Here is a 27,337-nt window from a genome sequence, read left to right as displayed (position 1 = left end):
CTGAAAGACAAATATTCAGTTCCAAAAGAAAAGGTTCCAGGGTTGTGTATCTTCAGAGTTCTTGAATTGGTAATAAGATACATGCTCAAGCACAGAAAATGTGCTTTTCACATAACATGTTCCCTTTAAGTACGGTCTTTAGAGACAAAAAAAAATTATATATATATATATATATATATATATATATATAAATAATAGCCAATCTGATGGTGAATACTCAAGTTTATTTCAACAAGAACACGTGCTTTTTGCAAACATGACATATATGTCAAACATCTGTGTATATATTTTTGTAACTTGATTAATCGTTTAGCGGCTGTTCCTTTTTTTTAGAGTTATGCCGCGGTTCCTGACGAAGTCTCTCACATTTTGAACAGAGCGACTGTCTAATACAGGACGTTCAGCATTTTTACACTGTTTGATTTCTGTCACAGTGGCTAGTTTCCCATTTGCAATGTGCCCACGGAAATGTCTCATGACTGCTGCAATCTCTTTGGGAGACCATGGACATTTTTGTCTCCTTCGAGGATTTTCCCCTTCTGCGCCATTTCCAGGGAATGCTACAAGGGGGAGAGAAAATAAGATCAGCTTACTTTTGATTTGTTAATTATTAAGTTATTATAAAGTTACTCTTCAAGAACAATATGGATGTAAACATCAAATCCATTTCATGGTACACATATCAAAAAGAAGTCCAGGCATTAACCACAGCATTTTTTAACTTGGCTTAAATAGCTGTGGGGCTTTAGATTTACACGGGGGTTTGGCTTTTTGCCATGTTAGATAAATACAGTGTCTTAAAAGCTATATTCTGATTAGAAGATCTAGCTCGTTCTTTCCCGCAAAAACATTAACTCAAAGAAAACTATTAAAGATAGAACTTCTATGTGAATGCCACGGGACACCCAATTACAAAGTGACATTAGTTCCCATCCAGTTTCATCATGTCCTCCTTTATTGTCCTCTACTTCCAATCATGCAGAATCCAGGTTCAACCCATTACTTCAGCTTTGTCCTCTGATCTTTTCACTTAGTTTGTCAAGCAAATTATTCCTCATTTCCACCACTCTTATTCTCATGTGATTTTGTACTGTAACAGTAGCCCAGTTCAGACCTGGCATTATGACAAGTTCTGGGTGATCAGATACAACCAGCATTAATGAAAACTCTAAAGATATCCAGGATACTTTGAGGACTCATTCAAGATCCAGTGATGTAAGGCACACATTTGTTTCCATTCCTCTGAAAGTCAAAACAATCTGTTCCGAAGACAATGTAGGACAGTCTACTCTGATGTCATACTCAGCAAAACAAGATGACTCACATGAAACCTCTTTCTCATTTGATAAAAACCGTGAAACATGGGAGATTAAAAAACATTTGAGTCAGAAATAACTCGTGCAAAAAAATATTAGTTTAAAGATGTACACATTTACAGAATCACCAACACTGACAATAAACTCTCATATTGTCTCTTAAAATAAAAATAAAAAGATTTCAATCAAAAGGTGATCTAACATGCCAATGTAGTTTTCATATATGGTTTAAAAAGCAAGATAAGCAGTTTCCCATCTTTGTTTTCGAATAGTTATGAACATTTGAACTGTTAATCAGGCTTTTGAAGATGATTAATGGTAAGTATTAATATGCAATATTAGTATTTAAGCTGAGTTTACTGGAGCTTTAAGTGAGCCAACTTTCAAGTCGATGTGTACTGTAAACCTATGCAGACAGATCAGTATTTAAGGCTTTACTCTCACCATCCACTGGAGCACAACTTGGGCGTCATCAAGATATTACAAAATAGAGCAAAGACACAGCGGCCAGGGAAGCACAAGAACATGACATCAAGAAGGCCCCGAGTAAATGAGGTTATCCCAGCTGGACTTTTGTCAAACCTGGGAAGGCACCTAAAGAACGCTCCAGCCAATCCAGGAGCGAAGAAGGACAAGAACAGCTGATACGGATTTTCTTAAAAGATAACGTCTCTGTGGCTTTCAAATCCCAAAACTGAAATAAGAACCAAAATAAGAAAAGTATTCTAATGTTGAACCTGAGAAGAAAATTCCTCATGCCAACTTTAAGGTCATACTGGATATTAGTCATGAACTATGCAATGTTTGTAAAATTCTGGCATGTCATATTGACCAAACTTTCATATCAGATCTTTTCAAACACTGTTACAGAGATAACCATTTGCTAGTCTGTTGTTCAAAGAATCTGTTCAAAGGTGTCTTGATATTTTAAAATATTTTATTCTTGTGGTACCTCGTGATGTGCCTTCTCCAGCCGAGTCCACATCTGTAAATAGAAAAGTAAAACAAAAATATCACAAACAACATGAGTGGCTTGGTAATCATGGAAGAGCCATCAATATGCAGGGTGGTGGATAGTTATACCGTTTGAGGTGTTTGGAGGTTCCTCTACAGGTGGCATAGTACTCCTCCCTATAGTACAAGGAGTATTTTATCTCAATATAGCAGTCACATTTTCTGTTCCTGTTTAGACTTTCCTTTAACATGAAAATAATTTTCACTAACAAGGAGAGAGGCACCCATAAATACAAGTAATCCTCAGGTCCATAGCTCAGTCCTAAAATGACTGAAGAAGTTTAAAGTTACATTGACCATTTCTTCAGCTGGCATATCAGTGAATTGTCATGATATATCTGCAGTACCAGTTAAAACTTTGGACACACCTGTTTATTCATTCTGAATTTGAATAAGCATTGTGTCTTTTCAAAGTAATCTTAACTGCATTTCCCAAAACTAGAAAGCATTTTACTAGAAATAAAACATAAAAGCCATCTACAAAGATGAAAGACATCAAAAATCCCGTCAAACACTGTTACAGAGATAACCATTTGCTAGTCTGTTGTTCAAAGATGTCTTGATATTTTAAAATATTTTATTCTTGTGGTACCTTGTGATGTGCCTTCTCCAGCCGAGTCCACATCTATAAATAGATAAGTAAAACAAAAATATCACAAACAACACGAGTGGCTTGGTAATTATGGAAGAGCCATCAATATGTAGGGTGATGGATAGTTATACCGTTTGAGGTGTTTGGAGGTTCCTCTACAGGTGGCATAGTACTCCTCCCTGTAGTACAATGAGTATTTTAGCTTAATATAGCAGTCACATTTTCTGTTCCTGTTTAGACTTTCCTTTAACACGACAATGATTTTCACTAACAAGGAGAGAGGCACCCATAAATACAAGTAATCCTCAGGTCCATAGCTCAGTCCTAAAATGACTGAGGAAGTTTAAAGTTACATTGACCATTTGTTCAGCTGGCATATCAGTGAATTGTCATGATATATCTGCAGTACCAGTTAAAACTTTGGACACACCTATTTTACTAGAAATAAAACATAAAAGCCATCCACACAGATGAAAGACATCAAAAAGCTTGTCAAACACTGTTACAGAGATAACCATTTGCTAGTCTGTTGTTCAAAGATGTCTTGATATTTTAAAATATTTTATTCTTGTGGTACCTTGTGATGTGCCTTCTCCAGCCGAGTCCACATCTGTAAATAGAAAAGTAAAACAAAAATATCACAAACAATATGAGTGGCTTGGTAATCATGGAAGAGCCATCAATATGTAGGGTGATGGATAGTTATACCGTTTGAGGTGTTTGAAGGTTCCTCTACAGGTGGCATAGTACTCCTCCCTATAGTACAAGGAGTATTTTAGCTCAATATAGCAGTCACATTTTCTGTTCCTGTTTAGACTTTCCTTTAACAAGACAATGATTTTCACTAACAAGGAGAGAGGCATCCATAAATACAAGTAATCCTCAGGTCCATAGCTCAGTCCTAAAATGACTGAGGTCGCCAGTCTCCCACAGGACTAACACAGAGAAAAACAACTATATGCAATCACATTCACATCAATGGGCAATTTAGAGTGACCAATTAACCTAACCCCAGTTTCTTTGGACTGTGCGAGGAAGCTGAAGTATGCCGAGAGAACCCACGCAAACATGGAGAAAACAACTCCATGTTTGCGGACCCTGGACCGATGAACTCAGGACCGTCTTGCTGTGAGGCAACAGTGCTAACCACTATGCTAACGTCCCGCCTTATCGACTGGGCAGCCAAGTCCAATAAGTGCACTTGCTGGGGTTAGGATAAGCGGAAGAGATGTTCTCGGCATACCTTGTAAAAATGTAAACACAATACTCCAACAGTCCAGTTATAAGACAATCATCATCAGTGGGCACACTGTAGGAAGTGGGTAATACTGTCAGAGGTCCCTGGAGGTACCTCAACAAATTGCCTAGTTCCCTTTTCTGTAGTTGAATAGTGTAGCTCAATATTAATGCTCTGTTGCGTTGTGGTTGATTCATTTACACACATCTCTGGCTAGATATCTGTAGCATCACAACACAAAACTATCAATGTAAGTACTATTACATTTTTTGTACTGATCTGGTTAGACCTTTCTTTAGTGACATTATTTGACAGACATCAATCTTTATGACTATGTCAAGAATAGCTTAAGCAGTGTATTAACCTCAGCCCAAAACAAATTAAGACATTTTCAATACTTAAGACTTACAGTGCACATATAATCCTTACTACTACCTTTTAAATAACTGTGTATACCTGAAACATCTCACAATATTGCATTCAACTGAATACTACATAAATATGAGTTGTTTGTTGGTGCATTTACCCATTTTTGTTTGTGCTGGTGGGTATTCTTTGTCAGCCTCGCCGTCTTCACTCTCACCAGAGTCTGTCAAGTCTAGGTTATCTGACAAAAAAATATGTTAAGCAGCATCTTGATGCATTCTCAATCATCCAGGTAAGTAAATCTCCAAGAGTTGATTCTGTTCATCTGGACATAGCGTTTTGTGGGAAAAACGTTTCGTCACTCATCCAAGTGACTTCTTCAGTCTCAGCTTACTGCAGGTTTCCCCAATCTTATAAACAGTACATTTGCATAATGACTGAAACCAGCCCACTGAAGGAACAATGGGCTGGGAGGTCAGTTCCTTAATCTTAATTATGCAAATTCTCATGACCATTGATCAACAACCACTGACCAAAACCCACTGATCAAAGACCACTGATCAATAGCCATGAGTACCATACACAGAGAGTTGGGGAATGGCTGCAATCACAGCACTGTAAGATGGCCTTAGGCCCCCTCCTTGATTATGAATCGAGGCATTCTGAATGCATCAAGACGTTTTAACCCACTTTGGCAAGGACGGCCTGAAGCTTGTACGTCAGTATGAGCAAACAGCACGTAAGATGGTGGATTACAGGAACCACCTGAGATTCAGCCTCAGATGCAGACAAAACCGGATTACTCCTAAAAGTCTGCAAATGAGCTCTTCGTTAAAGGCTTCCGGGCAACAAAAATCCTCCAGAAGGCACAGCATCAGTTGCTTAATGAACGGGTGAGGCAAACAAATTTTACCATGGACATGCTAAAATCTCAAGAGGAGCGGATCCAACAGAGACTGACAATGCTTCTAGATGAGAATACTCTTAAAAAGGTGTTTGACTTTACTGAGAAGGCTCGTCTAGCACAGCACAAGAAGTCTAAGACCAGGCAACAAAGGAAGTTTGACTTACTTGTTGTACGTCGGAAACCACGGCAAAATACGGAGAGTGTCCTCAGTGACCAGAAGAGACAAGGATGCGACACAGAGGATGTGGACAAGTGGGTGAAGAATTTGTCTGACAGACAGCTCACCGAAACAGAGAAAAACATCCTTGCTCAAGGGCTGAATTTTGCTGTCACACCGGGACAAATCCCGCTAGTGGAGCTGATCACAGCCACAGAAACAGCAATTCGTAACAACAATATTGCAGAAATGGAAGCATAGCAACTACAGACGAAAGTTTTGGCCTGTCTCAGCAATGCAAAGCCCCCAGCATCCAAAATCACCATGGAGAGGAAGGTGCTCCACCTGGAGACTCTGTTGTCCTGCTGGGAGACTTCAATGCTCACGTGGGTAACGACAGCAAGACTTGGAGGGGCGTGATTGGGAGGAACGGCCTCCCTGATCTGAACCCGAGCGGTGTTTTGTTATTGGACTTCTGTGCAAATCACAGTTTGGCCATAACAAACACCTTGTTCGAACATAAGAGTGTCCACAAGTGCACGTGGCACCAGGACGCTCTAGGCCGCAGATCGATGATTGATTTTGTAATCGTATCACCAGACCTGCAAACATATGTTCTGGACACTCAGGTAAAGAGAGGGGCTGAGCTGTCAACTGATCACCACCTGGTGGTGAGTTGGATCAGGTGGCAGGAGAGGACGCTGGACAGAACCGGTGCACCTAAACGCTAGGGGTGCAACGATACTCGTATCGATATTGAACCGTTTGATACAGTGCTTTCGGTTCGGTACGCATATGTATCGAACAATACAACATTTTTAATTTATTTTATCAACTTCCCTTCTGACGATGCTTTCTGTGTTGAGCGCTCAGTGGATCTGCGCTCGACAGTGCAGCCTAGGCGGAGTAGTCGAACGCAGATTCACTGAGCGCAGGGCAAGCTAGCGAGACAGAAGCTAAGCTCGTTGCAACATGGCAAATTGAACCTCCCCCACCCTCATTCAGATCTGGCGTTTGGAACTATTTTGGTTTTCATGTGAAGTATGACCCTGAAGGTAAGCGCGTCATGGATTAAAGTAAAACAGTATGTTGGATGTGCCAGCAATGCTCAATTACATGGGTGGGAACTAGTGTGTTAGCGCAGTTAGCTCGTTGTGTTGGCCGTCCAGCCCCACGCACAAGGCAATCCGCAGTAGCTCGTTAACGGAGGTGTTGTGTCGTTAACCTCATTTCAGATTAACGCTGACAGCACTAGTGGGAACACAACGAATATGACTGCACATTTACTCCGACATCATCCTAGTGCAAAGACAAGTGGAAGCAGACAAAAACAACAAGCACGCATGCTACAAACTTTACCCGAGTCATTTAGACAGCCGTTAGCACATGATTCTCCTTATGGGGACCTGATATATTTAATATGGTGCTGAGAATATAGCCCAGAAGAAGCGTATAGTATAGCTTTTATTTTGGAAAGAGCCATTTCTCTGTAATAAACTCTCTTTTCCAAAGATGAGTGATTCCTCAATCAGATACAGGGCTCGCAAAATATATGTCAATGCTTTTGCATTCTTTCGGAAATGTGGCTGGGTAATTATGTCATTGGCATCGGTGAGCCACTGTCAATATGTGACATATTGAAATTGCGTTTGAATTTGCGCTTGTTTTTTGCTTTCACTTTGCAATCGTGCGAACTGCGTATAGAGAGCGACAGCACTGATTGGTGAGTGATGATAATTTGCGCACCAATTCCTCTGACATCTTATCAATCGTTAGCTTACTATGCAAACATGACAAGTGAAATCTCCCGCAGCAAGCTTAAACATGTGAGAGGTTGATCGCGCAGAGAATCGCTGAGCGTTATGTGAGTGCATGTGTAAAAGCAGCAGGATATATATTTTAGTTCTGCTGAGCCAAATAAGACAGGTCAGCGTGAAGAAGTGACAGCCAAACAAAGCTTACCACAAAACGGAAAAGTTATGACAAATCAGACTATAAGGCAAAAAGAAAGTGCAGCTTTATGGTTTCATGGACAAAAGAATTTCTGTGGCTGCAATATGACGAGCTAAATAACCAGGGCTGCACATAAGTGGTCCGCAGGTGCGCATTCGCTGTCAAAATAAAAAACGCGCACAAGATAAGAAGTTGCAACGCGTGTTTGCGTACATAGGATTTTCTGGAGGAGGACAGACATTTGTTTAGAACTCTTAAAGATGTTGAAGAAGCAAAATCCTTTAAGCAATTACTTTGGTGTTCCTTCACCTCCAAAGAAATGGAGTCTGAACCACAAAAGAAGCGCGTATTCTCAGAAAAGTGGTTGCAGGAGGTGAGCTGGCTTCAAACAAATGATGAACGCACAGAGATGTGGTGCAGAATGTGCCGTGAAAATTTAATAAATGACAAATTAATAAAAAGGCATGAACATTTTTTTTGTATCGAAAAAATATCGAACCGTGACACCAAAGTATCGAACTGAACCGAACCGTGAATTTTGTGTATCGTTGCACCCCTACTAAACGCGTAGTGAGGGTGTGCTGGGAATGTCTAGCAGAGGCCCCAGTCCGCAAGATCTTCAACGCACACCTCCGGCAGAGCTTCAACAGCATTCCGAGGGAGACTGGGGACATTGAGTCCGAATGGACCATGATCAGCGTCTCCATTGCCGAAGCTGCTGCATTGAGCTGCGGCCGCAAGGTGGTTGGTGCCTGCCGTGGTGGTAATCACCTAACCAAATGGTGCACACCAGAGGTGAAAGGAGCCACCAGGCTGAAGAAGGAGTCCTATCAGGCTTGGTTAGCCTGTGGGACTCCGGAGGCAGTCGACAGGTATCGACAGGCCAAGCGGAATGCGGCTCGGGCAGTGGCTGAAGCAAAAACTCGGGTGTGGGAGGAGTTCGGGGAGGCCATGGAAAAAGACTTTCGGACTGCCTCGAAGAGATTCTGGCAAATCGTCAGGCGTCTCAGGAGGGGAATGCGGTGCTCTACCTGCGCTGTGTATAGTGCTGGCAGAGCGCTGCTGACGTCGACTGAGAAAATTGTCAGGCGGTGGAAGGAATACTTCGAGGACATCCTTAATCCCACTGACACGTCTTCCGAGGAGGAAGCAGAGTCTGGGGATGAGGGGAATGACCTACCAATTTCCGGCGGCGAGGTCACTGAGGCAGTTAAACAACTCCTTGGTGGCAGAGCCCCTGGTGTTGATGTGGTCCGCCCCGAGTTCCTGAAGGCTCTGGACGTTGTAGGGCTGTCCTGGTTGACACGCCTCTACAATGTTGCGTGGAGATCAGGGGCAGTACCCCTGGACTGGCAGACCGGGGTGGTGGTCCCCATCTTTAAGAAGGGAGACCGGAGGGTGTGTTCCAACTACAGGGGGCTCACACTCCTCAGCCTCCCTAGGAAAGTCTATGCCAGGGTGCTGGAAAGGAGAGTTCGTCTGCTAGTCGAACCTCGGACACAGGAGGAACAATGCGGTTTTCGTCCTGGTCGCAGAACACTGGACCAGCTCTTTATCCTCTCAAGGATACTTGAGGGTGCATGGGAGTTTGCCCAACCAGTCTACATGTGTTTTGTGGACTTGGAGAAGGCATTCGACCGTGTCCCTCAGGGTGTCCTGTGGGAGGTGTTGCGGGAGTATGGTGTATCAGGCCGATTATTACGGGCCATTCGATCCCTATACAACCGTTGCCAGAGCTTGGTTCGCGTTGCCGGCAGTAAGTCGGACTCGTTCCCGGTGGGTGATGGGCTCCGCCAGGGCTGCCCTTTGTCACCGGTTTTGTTCATAATTCTTATGGACAGGATTTCTAGGCGCAGCCAAGAAGTGGAGGGCTTTCACTTTGGTGGCCTCAGAATCTCAAGTCTGCTTTTTGCGGATGATGTGGTTCTGTTGGCTTCATCGGGTGAGGGCCTCCAGCTCGCAATGGAACGGTTCGCAGCCGAGGGTGAAGCAGCGGGAATGAGGATCAGCACCTCCAAATCTGAGGCCATGGTTCTCAGCCGGAAAAGGGTGGAGTGCCCACTCCGGGTCGGGGATGAGTTCCTGCCCCAAGTGGAGGAGTTCAAGTATCTCGGGGTCTTGTTCACGAGTGATGGGAGAAGGGAGCCGGAGATTGACAGACGGATTGGGGCTGCGGCTGCAGTGATGCGGACGCTTCACCGGTCCGTCGTGGTGAAGAGGGTGACCGAAAGAACGAGACTGCGGACACAAGCAGCAGAAATGAGCTTCCTCCGAAGGGTGGCTGGCCTCTCCCTCAGATATAGGGTGAGAAGTTCGGCCATCCGGGAGGGGCTCAGAGTAGAGCCGCTGCTGCTCCACATTGAAAGGAGCCAGCTGAGGTGGTACGGGCATCTGACAAGGATGCCTCCTGGGCGCCTCCTGGGCGCCTCCTGGGCGAGGTGTTCCGGGCATGTCCCACCGGGAGGAGGCCCCGGGGCAGGCCAGGACACGCTGGAGAGATTATATCTCTCGGCTGGCCTGGGGACGCCTTGGTGTTCCCCCGGATAAGCTGGAGGAGGTGGCTGGGGAGAGGGAGGTCTGGGCCTCTGCTTAGGCTGCTGCCCCTGCGACCCGGCCTCGGATAAAGCGGATGAAGATGGATGGATGGACGGGTGAGAGATGTCATTACGGAGGCAGATGAAACCATGGTCTTGTACGACGTTACATCTCTCTTCACTTGCATCCCAGTCACGGAAGCATTGAAGGTAGTCCGTAAGAGATTATGACACCAACCTCAGCAACAGGACCACTCTCAGCATCGACCAAGTGTGTTTGCTTTTGGAACTGTGTCTTCATTCCACCTACTTCACATACAAGGGTCAGTTCTACAGGCAGAAACATGGGTGTGCCATGGGCTCCCCAGTTTCACCCATCGTGGCCAATTTGTACATGGAAGAAGTGGAAAAGAGGGCTTTGCTATCCTACCCTGGAACACCACCAATCCATTGGTTCAGGTATGTGGATGACACCTGGGTGAAAATCAAATCTCAGGACGTACCACAATTCACGGATCACATTAACTCTGTGGACCGACACATGAAATTCACCAGGGAGGCTATGAAAAGTGGCAGGTTAGCTTTCTTAGACTGAGATTTCCATCAGTAATGGGGGACATCTAAAAGCTGACGTGTACCGTAAACCTACACATACGGATCAGTATTTAAGGTTTGACTCTCATCATCCACTGGAGCACAAACTTGGTGTCATTAGGAGCGAACACCATCCCCACTGACACAGCGGCCAAGGAGGCAGAAGAACATCACATCAGGAAGGCCCTGAGTAAATGTGGTTATCCCAGCTGGACTTTTGTCAAAGCTGGGACGGCTCCTAAAGAAAGCTCCAGCCGATCCAGGAGAGACGGACAACTGCTGCCCAAACGAAAACCTGTAGTGATCCCATATGTGTCAGGAGTATCGGAGCAGTTGAGACGCATTTTATCTAAACACTGGGTCTCTGTGGCTTTCAAACCCCAAAACACTGTGCCAAAAACTAGTCCACCACAAGGATCGGGTCCCCCGACACAAACAGAGTAAAATAGTGTACGCTGTTAAGTGCCAGGAGGATTGCCAGGATTTATACATCGGGGAAACCAAACAACCTCTGGCGAAGCGCATGGCACAACACAGAAGAGCTCTCTGTGAATGGTATTCATGGCCATTGATCAGTGGTCTTTGATCAGTGGGTTTTGGTCAGTGGTTGCTGATCAATGGTCGTGAGAATTTGCATAATTAAGATTAAGGACTGACCTCCAAGCCCATTGTTCCTTCAGTGGGCTGGTTTCAGTCATTATGCAAATGTACTGTTTATAAGATTGAAACCTGCAGTCAGCTGAGACTGAAGAAGTCACTTGGATGAGTGACGAAACATTTCTCCCACAAAACACTATGTCCAGATGAACAGAATCAACTTCAGCTATGTCCAGATGAACAGAATCAACTTCAGCTATGTCCAGATGAACAGAATCAACTTTTTGGAGATGTTAAACAGCAGGTACAAACATTCCTTGTTTCTCTTAACAGCTTTAATGTAAAAGTAAGGTTATTAAATATATTGTGTTAAGAACACTCAAAAGCTTAAAAACTAGACACCTTAAAATACTATCTACTTAGAAATACCTTCAATTTCAATCTCTTCCAATGTTTTGCCTTGGAGATTTCCAAGGGTCCCTTTCTCCATGGCAAGTAGTAGTTTTGATATTTTTGCCAGCTGGGTTGTAGCCTCTGGAAGTCTGTAAAATTCTCTGTGGACACGGATATCATGGCCTAGAAAGTCAGCAACTTGGTCAAGCTCGTGATTTTTTAGGTTCAAGACGTGTGACAAAGTTGCAACATGCTTGCGTAGCTGTGTTGACCTAAGGAGTTCAGGACTTTGTGCACCACAGTCATTTGCATAAATCCTGAGACAGTCCTGTCCTCTGTAAGGAGTCAAACAGTTGGGTCTTGCAAAGAGGAAGGGGTTTTCTTCCGGGACTCCACACTCTAGTCTTCTGCTTATGAGCTGCGTTAGGGCTTCAACCATGTCTGGTGATAACAGTACAGCAACCTGCTCATCAACTTCAAAGGAGGACGATGCCATGGGCACAGCAGCTTGAGAACGGTCAGGGTGCTCTGAAACCTTGTGCAAGCAAACACAAAAGTACATTAACATCCATTCAACACAGATACGTTGAGACTATACAATACAGTTATGAAGGTACACTGGTTATTGACATAAATGAGGTAAATGTAATGAATTAATATTGAGTGAAAATTAATTCTCCAGTGTGAACCAACATGACACTCGGCAGTATCCACACACAGTCCTCATAATGTAGGTATCTTACATTAACCAACACTATAGGACTTGTGTCTAACACCCTCACTATCAACATCCAAACAACTCGGCTGTGTTCTTGTTGCAATAATAACACCACCAGAAAATTAGTCACCTGCTCATCAACTTCAAAGGAGGACGATGCCATGGGCACAGCAGCTTGAGAACGGTCAGGGTGCTCTGAAACCTTGTGCAAGCAAACACAAAAGTACATTAACATCCATTCAACACAGATACGTTGAGACTATACAATACAATTATGAAGGTACACTGGTTATTGACATAAATGAGGTATATGTAATGAAGTAATATTGAGTGAAAATTAATTCTCCAGTGTGAACCAACATGACACTCGGCAGTATCCACACACAGTCCTCATAATAATGTACCTGAAAGCTTCATACACTGCAGGGTCTCTGTTACACACAGACTTGAGAGCCCATCTTTCAATAGACTTACGCATCCAAAACACACACAGTCCTCATAATGTAGGTATCTTACATTAACCAACACTATAGGACTTGTGTCTAACACCCTCACTATCAACATCCACACAACTCGGCTGTGTTCTTGTTGCAATAATAACACCACCAGAAAATTAGTCACCTGCTCATCAACTTCAAAGGAGGACGATGCCATGGGCACAGCAGCTTGAGGACGGCCAGGGTGCTCTGAAACCTTGTGCAAGCAAACACAAAAGTACATTAACATCCATTCAACACAGATACGTTGAGACTATACAGTACAGTTATGAAGGTACACTGGTTATTGACATAAATGAGGTAAATGTAATGAATTAATATTGAGTGAAAATTAATTCTCCAGTGTGAACCAACATGACACTCGGCAGTATCCACACACAGTCCTCATAATGTAGGTATCTTACATTAACCAACACTATAGGACTTGTGTCTAACACCCTCACTATCAACATCCAAACAACTCGGCTGTGTTCTTGTTGCAATAATAACACCACCAGAAAATTAGTCACCTGCTCATCAACTTCAAAGGAGGACGATGCCATGGGCACAGCAGCTTGAGAACGGTCAGGGTGCTCTGAAACCTTGTGCAAGCAAACACAAAAGTACATTAACATTCATTCAACACAGATACGTTGAGACTATACAATACAATTATGAAGGTACACTGGTTATTGACACAAATGAGGTAAATGTAATGAAGTAATATTGAGTGAAAATTAATTCTCCAGTGTGAACCAACATGACACTCGGCAGTATCCACACACAGTCCTCATAATAATGTACCTGAAAGCTTCATACACTGCAGGGTCTCTGTTACACACAGACTTGAGAGCCCATCTTTCAATAGACTTACGCATCCAAAACACACACAGTCCTCATAATGTAGGTATCTTACATTAACCAACACTATAGGACTTGTGTCTAACACCCTCACTATCAACATCCAAACAACTCGGCTGTGTTCTTGTTGCAATAATAACAACACCAGAAAATTAGTCACCTGCTCATCAACTTCAAAGGAGGACGATGCCATGGGCACAGCAGCTTGAGGACGGCCAGGGTGCTCTGAAACCTTGTGCAAGCAAACACAAAAGTACATTAACATCCATTCAACACAGATACGTTGAGACTATACAGTACAGTTATGAAGGTACACTGGTTATTGACATAAATGAGGTAAATGTAATGAATTAATATTGAGTGAAAATTAATTCTCCAGTGTGAACCAACATGACACTCGGCAGTATCCACACACAGTCCTCATAATGTAGGTATCTTACATTAACCAACACTATAGGACTTGTGTCTAACACCCTCACTATCAACATCCAAACAACTCGGCTGTGTTCTTGTTGCAATAATAACACCACCAGAAAATTAGTCACCTGCTCATCAACTTCAAAGGAGGACGATGCCATGGGCACAGCAGCTTGAGAACGGTCAGGGTGCTCTGAAACCTTGTGCAAGCAAACACAAAAGTACATTAACATCCATTCAACACAGATACGTTGAGACTATACAATACAATTATGAAGGTACACTGGTTATTGACATAAATGAGGTATATGTAATGAAGTAATATTGAGTGAAAATTAATTCTCCAGTGTGAACCAACATGACTCTCGGCAGTATCCACACACAGTCCTCATAATAATGTACCTGAAAGCTTCATACACTGCAGGGTCTCTGTTACACACAGACTTGAGAGCCCATCTTTCAATAGACTTATGCATCCAAAACACACACAGTCCTCATAATGTAGGTATCTTACATTAACCAACACTATAGGACTTGTGTCTAACACCCTCACTATCAACATCCACACAACTCGGCTGTGTTCTTGTTGCAATAATAACAACACCAGAAAATTAGTCACCTGCTCATCAACTTCAAAGGAGGACGATGCCATGGGCACAGCAGCTTGAGGACGGCCAGGGTGCTCTGAAACCTTGTGCAAGCAAACACAAAAGTACATTAACATCCATTCAACACAGATACGTTGAGACTATACAATACAGTTATGAAGGTACACTGGTTATTGACATAAATGAGGTAAATGTAATGAATTAATATTGAGTGAAAATTAATTCTCCAGTGTGAACCAACATGACACTCGGCAGTATCCACACACAGTCCTCATAATGTAGGTATCTTACATTAACCAACACTATAGGACTTGTGTCTAACACCCTCACTATCAACATCCAAACAACTCGGCTGTGTTCTTGTTGCAATAATAACACCACCAGAAAATTAGTCACCTGCTCATCAACTTCAAAGGAGGACGATGCCATGGGCACAGCAGCTTGAGAACGGTCAGGGTGCTCCTGAAACCTTGTGCAAGCAAACACAAAAGTACATTAACATTCCATTCAACACAGATACGTTGAGACTATACAATACAATTATGAAGGTACACTGGTTATTGACACAAATGAGGTATATGTAATGAAGTAATATTGAGTGAAAATTAATTCTCCAGTGTGAACCAACATGACATCTCGGCAGTATCCACACACAGTCCTCATAATAATGTACCTGAAAGCTTCATACACTGCAGGGTCTCTGTTACACACAGACTTGAGAGCCCATCTTTCAATAGACTTACGCATCCAAAACACACACAGTCCTCATAATGTAGGTATCTTACATTAACCAACACTATAGGACTTGTGTCTAACACCCTCACTATCAACATCCAAACAACTCGGCTGTGTTCTTGTTGCAATAATAACAACACCAGAAAATTAGTCACCTGCTCATCAACTTCAAAGGAGGATGATGCCATGGGCACAGCAGCTTGAGGACGGCCAGGGTGCTCTGAAACCTTGTGCAAGCAAACACAAAAGTACATTAACATCCATTCAACACAGATACGTTGAGACTATACAGTACAGTTATGAAGGTACACTGGTTATTGACATAAATGAGGTAAATGTAATGAATTAATATTGAGTGAAAATTAATTCTCCAGTGTGAACCAACATGACACTCGGCAGTATCCACACACAGTCCTCATAATGTAGGTATCTTACATTAACCAACACTATAGGACTTGTGTCTAACACCCTCACTATCAACATCCAAACAACTCGGCTGTGTTCTTGTTGCAATAATAACAACACCAGAAAATTAGTCACCTGCTCATCAACTTCAAAGGAGGACGATGCCATGGGCACAGCAGCTTGAGAACGGTCAGGGTGCTCCGAAACCTTGTGCAAGCAAACACAAAAGTACATTAACATCCATTCAACACAGATAAGTTGAGACTATACAATACTACACTACACTACGGTAAATGTAAATATAATATGTACCTTTACTCTCCATGGCCAGTCAGAGTCACCGTAGTTGTATGTTATTGCTTCCCCCGGCTTGATGTCTTTTATGGCAAATAAACAGAGATGAGGCTTTCCATTTACTGTGATTGTCCTCATTTTGCTGTTTGGGCTCACGTGATCGTCATTCACCAGTCTGCCCAAGGAGCCATCCTCTCTGGCTGCATCAATGCTGAGATAACAAAAAATGTAAGACACAAAATTACACAAGGTTTATAAAAAGGCTGAACAATTTGATTACATTTTTAATTATATGGATTTGTAACAAGCTAGCAGTTTGTCTTAATGTGGTCGACACAACTTTTGCAAAAAGTAGGCTGAAAAATGAATTATTTTAATTTACATACCACAATTGTTGTCCATTGTACCTGAATTCAAAAAGAAAAACCTTTAAGGCGTCATGGTACAATCTTGTTCTGTTTTCATATTCCTTCTTGGTTACAACGTCTCCGCGATATTCCAGAAGGAAGTCTCCTTTGTTATAGTTGCACCTACTAAACACTCCTCGACCTTACAAAGAAAATAGAAAATGTCAACATGGGTCTACTACAATGGTTAAACTTATGACTGTGCCAAAAATCCTCAACAAGTATCCTAGTACCTCACCTTTTACTGAATTTATGAATTTCACTTCAAATCCATCTTTGTCCTGCCCCAAAGATGAAAATTTTACTGCTTCATCTTTTGGTTTAATTTTTGCTCTCGGGGGCCTCATTGCAATACACTGTCTCAGAAAAAGAAAAAAAAATAGTACAATTTATTTAATATTTCAGGAAAATAGTTGATAATGAAAACTGATCTTTCACAGGAGGTGTCTTTAACCCTCTGGAGTCAATGGTATAATCGGCTGTTTTTGACTACTTTTGATTTAATTGTTTTATCGGCTCATGTTCATTTATCCACCACAATAGGAAATGAGATTGTTGGGTTTTTCTCTGTATCTATGAAGCGCCTTGAGGCGACTTTTGTTGTGATTTGGCGCTATATAAATAAAATTGAATTGAGAGGCAATAATGTATCTATGTTTTGTTTTTTAAGAAAATACCGTTTTTATATTTTCCTGCACTAAACTTGACGACAGTTTTCAGGAAAAAGCGTAAATTGTGTATCATAACTCTGGTTTTACTTGGCCTATCAACACATTTTTAAAAACTGTTATATACGCATGTTGCTGATACACCGTAAATTGGTCATATAATCTGCACTCCAGAGAGTTAAATGTTAGCTACCTCGGTTATCTGAAATGTCTCATTAATAGCGTGTCACCTATATTTCAGCGTTGCTTAAAATCTGGAGACAGTGGGATGGATGAATAAATAATAACATCTCAGTAATTTCAAATGTTACAGTTTAACTAAAAAGGTGTGTGTTAGACTAGGTATTTAACCTTGACTAATTAAATACACAACCGCGTGTCATCAAAAAAGCTAGCTTTAGCATGAGAATTACATTGAAATACAAAACTCAATCAAGGAATATACACCAAAGAAAAATCTCAACAAAACTAAATCTGACCAGTTGCTGGGCTACAAAGCTGGCAAAATTCGAAAGTTTAAAGTTTAAAGTTACCTGTTGGCTTCTCCACACCAGCGTCGGTGTCGGTACTCCTCAACTCGAAGTCACGAAGTGAGGGGGAGGGGTGAAAAACAGCTCATTGGCTAAAAAGTGGTCAGGTGATGAGAGTTCTGACTTTTTTATGGAATTTCAGTGAAACATTTACAGTGACGAAGGACTGAGTTTTATTGCATTTGTTTGTTTATAGGAAATTCCTCTTTTAAAAAGTATTTAGTTATTTATTTGAGGCAAAGGTACACTACAAGGGAATACATGTTTCATCACACACCACCAGCCGAGGTCCACCACTGAAGCAATGGTTTTACACTTGCATCTGCATATGTTAAACAAATCTGAGATTCAACCAACAACATAGTGTGACATATTTTAGATCCTTATGTTAAACCAGCATGTATCAAGATGTGGCTTTCTTCTGAAAAATGTATTTAATTATTATATTTTTGTTCTGATCTTTTGTTTGAAGATACAGAAGGTGCATCCTGAAACCAATGAATTTATCACTAGCAATTATGGACAGTTTGAGAAACCAAACATTGTTTTGTTTAGCAGTACAGAATAAATGAGATCATATGATATGACTAAAAAAATCTGAAACTAATAAATCCTATGGAAATTATACAGTGTAAAATTGGCTCTGTTTACAATATAGAACAAGCAGAACAAAACCTTAAAGAAACATGCCATTTTCCTGCATTAGTTATTAGTTATAACAACAAACTTGACAGATTAAATGCAAAACATGTATGTTAGGTTGAATAGATATGATAATTTGATAGTAGTTATTGAGTGAGTAGTTGTTTGGCTGTGTGTTATAGACAGGGGTGCACATAACTGGTACGCAGGTATGAATGCGTGACAAAAATTAGGAATGCGTAGTGACACTTTGCGTACTTGACTGTCTCATTTAATCTTACATGTGTTGCTTGTCACCAGCTAAATGTCCAAAAAAACAACAGACATTAAGCAGCTTCTTTGGTGTGCCACCACTAGCTAAGAAACACCAACCAGAGCCAGAGAAAAGACTTTTTTCAGAAAAGTGGCTCCAAGATGTGCCGTGGCTTGAAGCTAACAATCACATCCACATCTAGCAGACAAATCAGGTGTGTTTTTTAAAGGCTCAAAGAATTTTAACCATCCTTTATTTGACAAACATGAAAAAAAGTAAGGTGTCACGGTTCTGGGTCATTTTGACCCAGCATTTTGAGTTCTTGTGTTTTGGTTTAATTTTGGATTGTATTCTGATTCTTGTGCTTTGTTGATTATTAGTAGAATTCTATGTTTTTGTTTATTCTTGTTAAGGGATTAGTTCTTAGGTTTTGTGTCTCATGTTTAGTGTAGATTTGTTCTGGTGCCCTCCTGTAGGTTTAGTTTAGTGTCTAGTCTGCATCTTTGTGTAGTTGTTTCTTGTTTCCTGTTTTATTGTGAAGGTCCGTGTCTTATGTGAGTGTATTCAGTTTAGCTTCCCTTGTCTCGTCTCGTCAATTACTTCCAGTTGTGTTCCCCACCTGTGTGTATTTAAGTCGTGTCTTCTCGTGTGCTGGTCGCTGGTCTGTCTGTGTTTCAACCGTGTTCACCCTGCTGTCCAACTTCAGGTTCAACTGCTCACCTTCCTTCATGTTCGTGTTCATGTTTGCTGTTCAGTAGTTTAGTTTGTCCCAGTATAGATTAGTTTTGTTTCCGTTTTGCCATTTCCACCTTGTGCTTTATTTTTTCAATAAATCTCCTTCGCATCTACGAGTACCTGCGCTTGGATCCTCATTTAATTCCTCCACATGTCTCATCCCGTTCGCTGTGACATTACTGACCAGCCACATTATGGATCCATCGGCATTTGCCCCACCCAAGGAACTTCAGGAGGTCATAATCGACTCTGCTTCCAGGTTGGTCAACCTATGGCTAGAGCATGAGGGAGAGTGAGCTGCTCTGCGCTGTGGAAGCCAGGCTACAGCAGCTCATTTCCGGCCACCCCTGGCTATTGGACTAACTGCACCCGCTCATTCAGGATTTCATTCTCCACAAACTTCATCTTCACCCTCCCCCACTCAGTCTGCAGCCCCGCCTGCAGCTCAAGTCTGCAGCCCCGCTGCCTGCAGCTCGGTCTGCAGCCCTGCTGCCTTTAGCTCAGTTGCCAACTCCACCACCATTATCATCTCAACCATTACTTCAGTCGCCCTCAGTTCAGTCTGCTGCCCAGCTGCCCTGAGTTCAGTCTGCCATTCAGTCTCCTGTGTTGCCGCTAGCTCAGCCAGTAGCACGGCTGGGGGTTCTGGAGAGCCCCGCCAGTGTCACGTCTCGTCAGCTGGGGGTTCAGGAGAGCCTAGTCAGCGTCACGCCTCGTCAGCTGCACGGTCCGAGGAGCCCGTCCGGCATCACGTCTCGTTAGCTGGGGGTCCCGGAGGACCCAGCCAGCATATCCTCGTGTCCGCTGACGGCTCTAGGGAGTCCGTTCAGCCACCACCTGCAACTTACACACCATCGCCTGCAGCGTCACCACCTGCAGCTGCCACGCTGCCGTCTGGTTCCGTGGCTGCCACGCTGCCGTCTGGTCCCTCCTCGTCTGGTCCCTCCTCGTCTGGTCCCTCCTCGTCTGGTCCCTCCTCGTCTGGTGCTGCGATTGCTACACTGCCGTTGGCCTCCGGACCTGCTCTGTTGCCGCCACTGCCTTCCTCCTGACTTGTTTCGCCTGCGTTGCCGCCGCCGCTGCTGTCCACACGGCCGCCCCCCTGAACTGTTCTGGATTTGGCTCATGTGCTGTCGACCCCCCTGAACTTTTTTGTGGACTCATGTTTGATCTGGTTTAGCTTTGTTTTGAATCGTTTTCATGTGTTTCTGGACTTATGCTCCTTGTCTTTTTTTTTTTTTTTTTTTGTTTCTGTCCCTTGTCTCGTCTCGTCAATTACTTCTAGCTATGTTCCCCACCTGTGTGTAATCTCCCGATGTTCTTCTGTGTATATTTAAGTCGTGTCTTCTCGTGTGCTGGTCGCTGGTCTGTCTGCGTTTCAACCATGTTCACCCTGCTGTGTAAGGCCGGGTGGACAATAGATGATAACAAGTAAGACTGGTTTCTGAGTTTCACAGCTGGGGTGGACAATGTTAAGCATCAGGCTTTCAAATGAATTAAAAGTCTGTCTTGGTCTTTCATTAATTAATAGACTGGTGTGAAAAATTGCTGCCACACCGCCCCCTCAACCTGTGCTTCGAGATTTCTGGTAGTTAGAATGACTCGGGGGTGTTGATTCATTTAAATTAACATAATCATCCTGCTGCAGTCAGGTTTCTGTAAGGCAGAGTAAATCAATTTGTTGATCAATTATTAAGTCATGTACTAACAGAGACTTGGAGGAGAGAGACCTAATATTTAATAATCCACATTTCACTGTTTTACTCTTTGGTTCAGATGTGGATACTGTATTGTTCTTTCTTTGTAATTGTTTATGTTTAAGTTGTTTGTTGCTGGTTTTTAGTTTGTTTTTTTTCTTTTTGGAAGCAGACACAGTCTTTATGAAGATGGGTTTTTGGGGGGGTAGCAGGAGGAGAGAAGCTGCAGAGAGGCGTGTAAGACTGCAACTCTGCTTCCTGGTCCCAACTCTGGATAGTCATATTTTGAGGGGTTTAATAAATTTGTCCATATTTCTAGAAATGAGAGCTGCTCCATCCAAAGTGGGATGGATGCCGTCTCTCCTAACAAGACCAGGTTTCCTCCAGAAGGTTTGCCAATTATCTATGAAGCCCACATCGTTTCTGGGACACCACTCAGACAGCCAGCAATTTAAGGAGAACATGCGGCTAAATATGTCACTCCTGGTCTGATTGGGGAGGGGACCAGAGAAAACTACAGAGTCCGACATTGTTTTGGCAAAGTTGCACACCGATTAAATATTGATTTTAGTGACCTCCGATTGGCGTAACCGGGTGTCATTACTGCCGACGTGAATTATGATTTTACTGAATTTACGTTTACCCTTAGCCAGCAGTTTTAAATTTCCTTCAATGTCGCCTGCTCTGGCCCCTGGAAGACAATTGACTATGGTTGCCGGTGTCTCTAGCTTCACATGTCTGAGAACAGAATCACCAATTACCAGAGTTTGACCCCCAGCGGGTGTGTCGCAGAGTGGGGAAAAACGGTTAGACACATGAACGGGTTGGTGGTGTACCTGGGGCTTCTGTTTAGGACTATGCTTCCTCCTCACCGTCACCCAGCCGCCCTCTTTCCCCAGCTGCTTGGGGTCTGCCGGGGAACAGCTAGCGGGGCCTACGCTATCTTCGGCTGCACCAGCTACAGGGGCCTGGCTAGCTAAGGGTGAATGAAGGGTGCGATGCTGAGTCTCCAATTCAGTAATCCTGGCCTCCAGAGCTGCAAATATGCTACATTTGTTACAGATATCATTACTGCTAAAGGAGGCCGAGGAGTAACTAAACATCTGACACAATGAAAGAAAGTGCAGGAGGGACAGGTGAAGTAGCCATGGTGCTAACGAGTCGGCTACGAGCTAAGCTAAGCTAGCAAAACAGTACAGAGACAGTGAGTGAAAACTTTGGCTATAAATTAGGTAGTGAGTACACAGAAAGTGTGCTTCGGATGAAGCACGTGAAGATTATACTCTGAAAAAAGAATGTATTTAAAAGTTGTTAATTAAACTGCTAAGCAAATAAGCTACTCAGAAACACCACTGTGTTTGAGCAGGAACAGGAAGTGATACTCTACTACAGAGCGAGCGAACACCAAGTGACAGGGTAGGTAGCAGTAGGTTGTTTTCCTGACACCATGTCAGGGCTCTCACCTCTGCTCTGTAAGCAGACTCGTCTCCATCTGAAATGCAACGAATGATGGTAGTGTCACCTGCCCATCCAAAACCTTTATTTTGGTTTCCTTTTGAGGGTTTTTAACCAGTCAAAGGTGGACTTACTGATGTGTTTCAGATCATTGTCCTTTTGTATAACCCAAGTACCCAACTTCATGAGTTCATGTTCAGTTCATGTCCACTTCAGGACATGAACTGATTGCCGGCCATTCTCCTTCAGGATTTTCTGGTAGAGAGCAGAAGTCATGGTTCCATCAATTACAGCAAGGTGTCATGAAGCAAAGCAGTTCCAGACCATCACATAACACCACCATGTGTGACTGTTGCTATATGTTCTTTTTATGAAATGTTGTGTTAGTTTGATAAAAGATGTAACGGGATTCAAAGCTTCCAAAATGTTCATCTTTTGTCTTGTCAGTCAACAGAATATTTTCCCAAAAGTCTTCAGGATCATTAAGATGTTTTTTGGCACATATGAGAGGAGCCCTTGTGTTCTTTTTGGTCAATGGTAGTTTTTTCCTTGGACCTCTCCCATGGATGCCATTTTTGCCCAGACTTTTTCTTATTGTTGAATAATGAACTCTGATCTTAACTGAGACAAGTGAGGTCTGCAGTTATTTAGATGCTGTTCTGGCTGTTCTCTTGTGACCTCCTTGATGAGTCGGCAGTGCGCTCTTAGAGTAATTTTGGTAGGCAGGCTGCTCCTGGGAAGGTTCAGCACTGTTTTAAGTCTTCTCCATTTGTGGATAATGACTCTCTGCAGTGCCAAAGCGATGGAAATGTCTTTGTAACCCTTCCCAGATGGATAGATGTCAATGACTTTGTTTCTCATATTGTTTTTGTAGATTGTGAAGCTCTTTGGCTTTTTGAGATCTTTTAGCCTTCTTCACTTTGTCAGACAGGTTCTCTTTAAGTGATTTCTTCATTCAGCAGGTCTGTAATAATCAGGTATGGGTGTGGCCAGTGAAACTGAACTCAGCTTTACAAAAACTGTTAATTGATGATTTAACAAGAGGGGGCAGTTACTATTTCACACTGGACCGGGTAGGTATGGATAGCTTATTTCCCTTAGTAAATTTTGTATTTACTCATATTATCTTTGTGTAATATGAAAACGTGTTTGATGATCTGAAACATGTGAGTGTGATAAATATGCAAAAAAATTAAATAAAAAAAACTAAGAAATTAGGAAGGGGGCAAATACTTTTTCACACCACTGCATGTGTTTTATGATCCAGGTGGGAGAGGGCAATATGCTGAGCTAATGCTATTGCATCATCTGTGGATCTTTCTGGCCTGTAGGTAAACTGAAACTGGTCGAGCAGGCATTGAAGATGTGATGTGAACTTTGACTATATGCTCAAAGCACTTCATAACAATGGGCGTAAGTGCTCTTGGGTGACAGTCACTGAGTCAGCTCACATTAGGTTTCTTCAGGACGGTGGTCCTCTTGAAGCATGAGGGGACTATAAACAAGAGAAAAGTCATCACTTTACCCAGCTGACTTATCTAATTATAGGCTAATCTCAAACCTTACTTTTACATTCTTTAAAGAGTACCAGAATGCTGAATCTGTTCATCTGGACATACTATTTTTAGTGATTTTTAGAAATGTTTCATCCCCAACTGGTGAATTCTTCAGTCTCAGCCTACTGCAGGTTTCCCCAACCTTATAAACAGTACATTTACATAATGACAGAAACTAGCATCAACAATGGGCTGTGAGGTCAGTTCCATGATCATTAGTATCCAATTTGTCATGACCATTGATCAGTGGCCATGAGAACTGATGAGGCCAGGGTGTATGTTTAAGAACAATTGTTTGGATGATCAATTTGGTCACCTATAACATCTCAACATTTCTGTCTTCTGTCCACAACCCATTTATATGCAGCTCCAAACACCACATCCAGAACCCTTTGGATTTTGTTGAGAAGGTGAGAGATCATATATGGCAGGCATCTTTGCACAGACTGGATCTAGGGTCCTGCCTGGTGTGGTAAACACCAGCCTCTACTGGTCTTGCACTTGGAGCCCTGATTAGTGCTTCATCCTACAAGGGTTTGTCCTTCCATGATGCTTCCTGCTCCACCTCCTCCTCCTGAGGTTTCAGCTGCTTGAACTATTTACTAAGCACCTAATCACTTGTGTTTATCTTCCTGATGCACTGATGATTAGGGATGGGTATCGTTTAGGTTTTATCCGATACCAGTACCAAACCGGTACTTTTGAAACGGTGCCGGTGCTTAAACGGTGCTTGAACCGGTGCTTAAAGAATGGAGAACACACACTTTGTCCAAAAACCTCTCATGTTTAGCTGTTTTTTTGTAAAAAGATAAGAATGTTAGCCGTTTCTGCAGCTATAGGGGATTTATGGCATTACTCTTGGCTGGAAGCAGTGCTTAAACAATGGAAAAAAACACAAACTTTATCCAAAAACCTCTCATGTTTAGCTGTTTCCCTCTTTTTCTTTGGTCATTTTAGCCTTTGGCCAGGGTGAAGGGAGTATCTGCCATCAAACAAGAAGACAGCCGCATGTAAATATGACGGTGTTTGCTAGTTCACCTTACGTGCATTAATTTTATAACGTGGTTAGCGTACTCAACGTAAATTACACACGAACAACAACAAGGCAACGAGTGTTGCCCAGCCATGACAGATGGTGTCATAAAGCAGCTGATTTCATGCAGGATAGGACCCAAACGCAAACTCACTAGGGTGAAATGTGAACTTAAAATACAGCTTTATTACTGAGCACAAAAAAGTCATACAAAACCGAAACTGGGAAAAATAACATGAACTATAATGGGAGCCCTAAATACATGAGGAAGGACACAGGGACACGCACATAGTAAGGAGGGAGGAAGCAACACAGGACTGAGGGAGACACTGACCTAAATACACAGAAGGATAAGAAGGAAGTGAGAACACACAAGGAACACAGTAACACGAATAACCATAACGAGACAGGGGGAGCAAAACTGAACAGAATGAACATGGAAACACAGGACCTTCACAATAAAATAGGAAAACTGCTCTTGACGAAGGCGGTCGCACTTTTCTCCTCTCCTCTATTATAATATATAATAATACATATAATATATATAATATAAAGGATTCCTAGAGCAAAATATGAAAAAAGAAATGCTTAAAAAATTAACCATCACACAGTCAAGAGTTAATAAAGCATAACTACAGTATATATTAAGTGCTAGATTAAGTAGTTTAGTCATCTCAGTATCACTGAAAGTGGAGTTTTAAATTTAACAGAGTTTTAAGGATTTATCTATGGTCATGTTTTGAAACACTATTTTTAATAAAAACTACAACAATGGGTACCTTCCAACTGTCAGCCAGTCAGAATACAGAACTTTGTTATGTAACACACAATCTTTTTAAAAAAAAAACCGTAATTATAAGGACCTTCTGCCTGCCAGCCAATCAGAACACAGAATTGTTTTATGTAACACACACTATCTGACAAAAACCGTAATTATAGGGACCTTCCGGCTGTTAGCCAATCAGAAGCCTTAAAAAATACACATTGTGTGAATATTCATGACCAGGTGCAGTACCCAAACCGGTCTACAGGGGAGCTGTGTTGATACACAGATTATACACAAAAGTTGGGTAATTGTGAATAGTAAGGACTTTTTTTCGATTTCGCTGAAATTTTGAATTTAGGCTTTTGACACCTATTTAAGCACCCTCACATCGAGTTTTCATTCCATGAATTGTGAGGACATCGGCCCTGTCCTCATAATTCCAAATGTCCGGACAGTGTGGCGTGTATTCTTGTGAAATGTCCTCATAAACCACCTTTGCGCACACACACACACACACACAATGCCAAAACTGTGCTATACACAATTTTGTCAACACCATGGACAAAAAAAACCAAAAAACAAACCAACTTAAGAAAATGCATAAATTAAAGGTATATTTTCTTGAATAGTCTTTTGAATGTAGGTTAGTCTTACGATTGTAAAGAGACTGTCAGCTTTGCTGCTTTGTAATTCTCTTGTTTGAATCCCTCAGCAGCACGCTTAAAAACTGTGAGGTTATGAATCTCTCCCTCTCTTTTGTTGTGTGTGTGTGTGTGTGAGAGACAGAGAGAAAGAGAGAAATGGTGTTTAACAAATCAGATCACATCCAGTCGGACTCGTTCCCGGTGGGTGATGGGCTCCGCCAGGGCTGCCCTTTGTCACCGGTTCTGTTCATAATTTTTATGGACAGGATTTCTAGGCGCAGCCAAGTGGCGGAGGGCTTTCGCTTTGGTGGCCTCAGGATCTCATCTCTGATCTTTGCGGATGATGTGGTTCTGTTGGCTTCATCGGGTGAGGGCCTCCAGCTCGCACTGGAGCGGTTCACAGCCGAGTGTGAAGCAGCGGGAATGAGGATCAGCACCTCCAAATCTGAGGCCATGGTTCTCAGCCGGAAAAGGGTGGAGTGCCCACTCTGGGTCGGGGATGAGTTCCTGCCCCAAGTGGAGGAGTTCAAGTATCTCGGGGTCTTGTTCGCGAGTGATGGGAGAAGGGAGCCGGAGATCGACAGACGGATTGGGGCTGCAGCTGCAGTAATGCAGACGCTGCACCGGTCCGTCGTGGTGAAGAGGGAGCTGAGTGTAAAAGCGAAGCTCTCAATTTACCGGTCGATCTACGTCCCTACCCTCACCTATGGCCACGAGCTGTGGGTAGTGACCGAAAGGACGAGATCGCGGATACAAGCGGCGGAAATGAGCTTCCTC

At 42.7% G+C, this 27,337-nt stretch overlaps 2 protein-coding genes and 1 pseudogene across 2 annotated transcripts; 1 reads left to right on the top strand and 2 right to left on the bottom strand.

Annotated features, from left to right (window-relative positions):
• Nucleotides 1-207: 207 nt before the first annotated feature.
• Nucleotides 208-12,215, bottom strand: LOC146490426 (uncharacterized). Its single transcript, XM_085153229.1, has 9 exons — nt 11,697-12,215; nt 4,686-4,766; nt 3,631-3,678; nt 3,500-3,532; nt 3,054-3,101; nt 2,923-2,955; nt 2,400-2,447; nt 2,269-2,301; nt 208-560 (listed from the first exon to the last, which is right to left on the bottom strand). The coding sequence occupies exons 1-9, from the start codon at nt 12,154-12,156 to the stop codon at nt 310-312; spliced, it is 1,035 nt and encodes a 344-aa protein (XP_085009355.1). The 5' UTR covers nt 12,157-12,215; the 3' UTR covers nt 208-309.
• Nucleotides 3,096-11,702, top strand: LOC146490427 (uncharacterized; annotated as a pseudogene).
• A 3,351-nt stretch (nt 12,216-15,566) lies between the features above and the next one.
• On the bottom strand, nt 15,567-26,430 carry LOC146490425 (N-lysine methyltransferase KMT5A-A-like). The gene is made up of 6 exons (XM_085153225.1): nt 16,820-26,430; nt 16,561-16,723; nt 16,193-16,385; nt 16,016-16,087; nt 15,631-15,702; nt 15,567-15,593 (listed from the first exon to the last, which is right to left on the bottom strand). The coding sequence occupies exons 1-6, from the start codon at nt 16,926-16,928 to the stop codon at nt 15,567-15,569; spliced, it is 636 nt and encodes a 211-aa protein (XP_085009351.1). The 5' UTR covers nt 16,929-26,430.
• Nucleotides 26,431-27,337: the final 907 nt, after the last annotated feature.

The sequence above is a fragment of the Neolamprologus multifasciatus genome, unplaced genomic scaffold (assembly GCF_963576455.1).
Source record: "Neolamprologus multifasciatus unplaced genomic scaffold, fNeoMul1.2 chr13_unloc_2, whole genome shotgun sequence".
NCBI classification, from domain to species: Eukaryota; Metazoa; Chordata; class Actinopteri; order Cichliformes; family Cichlidae; genus Neolamprologus; species Neolamprologus multifasciatus.
The sequence above is the reverse complement of the archived record's forward strand: the minus strand, read 5'-3'. Positions and strand labels throughout refer to the sequence as shown.

Coding starts and splice junctions, on each gene's coding strand:
- LOC146490425 (XM_085153225.1), bottom strand. CDS start 16,928: ATGAGGCCCCCGAGAGCAAAAATTAAACCAAAAGATGAAGCAGTAAAA. Junction 15,703..16,015: donor CCTTTGAAGTTGATGAGCAG/GTGACTAATTTT, acceptor TGCTTGCACAAG/GTTTCAGAGCACCCTGGCCG. Junction 15,594..15,630: donor CCTTTGAAGTTGATGAGCAG/GTGACTAATTTT, acceptor TATTGCAACAAG/AACACAGCCGAGTTGTTTGG.
- LOC146490426 (XM_085153229.1), bottom strand. CDS start 12,156: ATGGCATCGTCCTCCTTTGAAGTTGATGAGCAGGTTGCTGTACTGTTA. Junction 3,102..3,499: donor TGGAGAAGGCACATCACAAG/GTACCACAAGAA, acceptor ATTGTACTACAG/GGAGGAGTACTATGCCACCT. Junction 561..2,268: donor TGGAGAAGGCACATCACGAG/GTACCACAAGAA, acceptor TCCCCCTTGTAG/CATTCCCTGGAAATGGCGCA.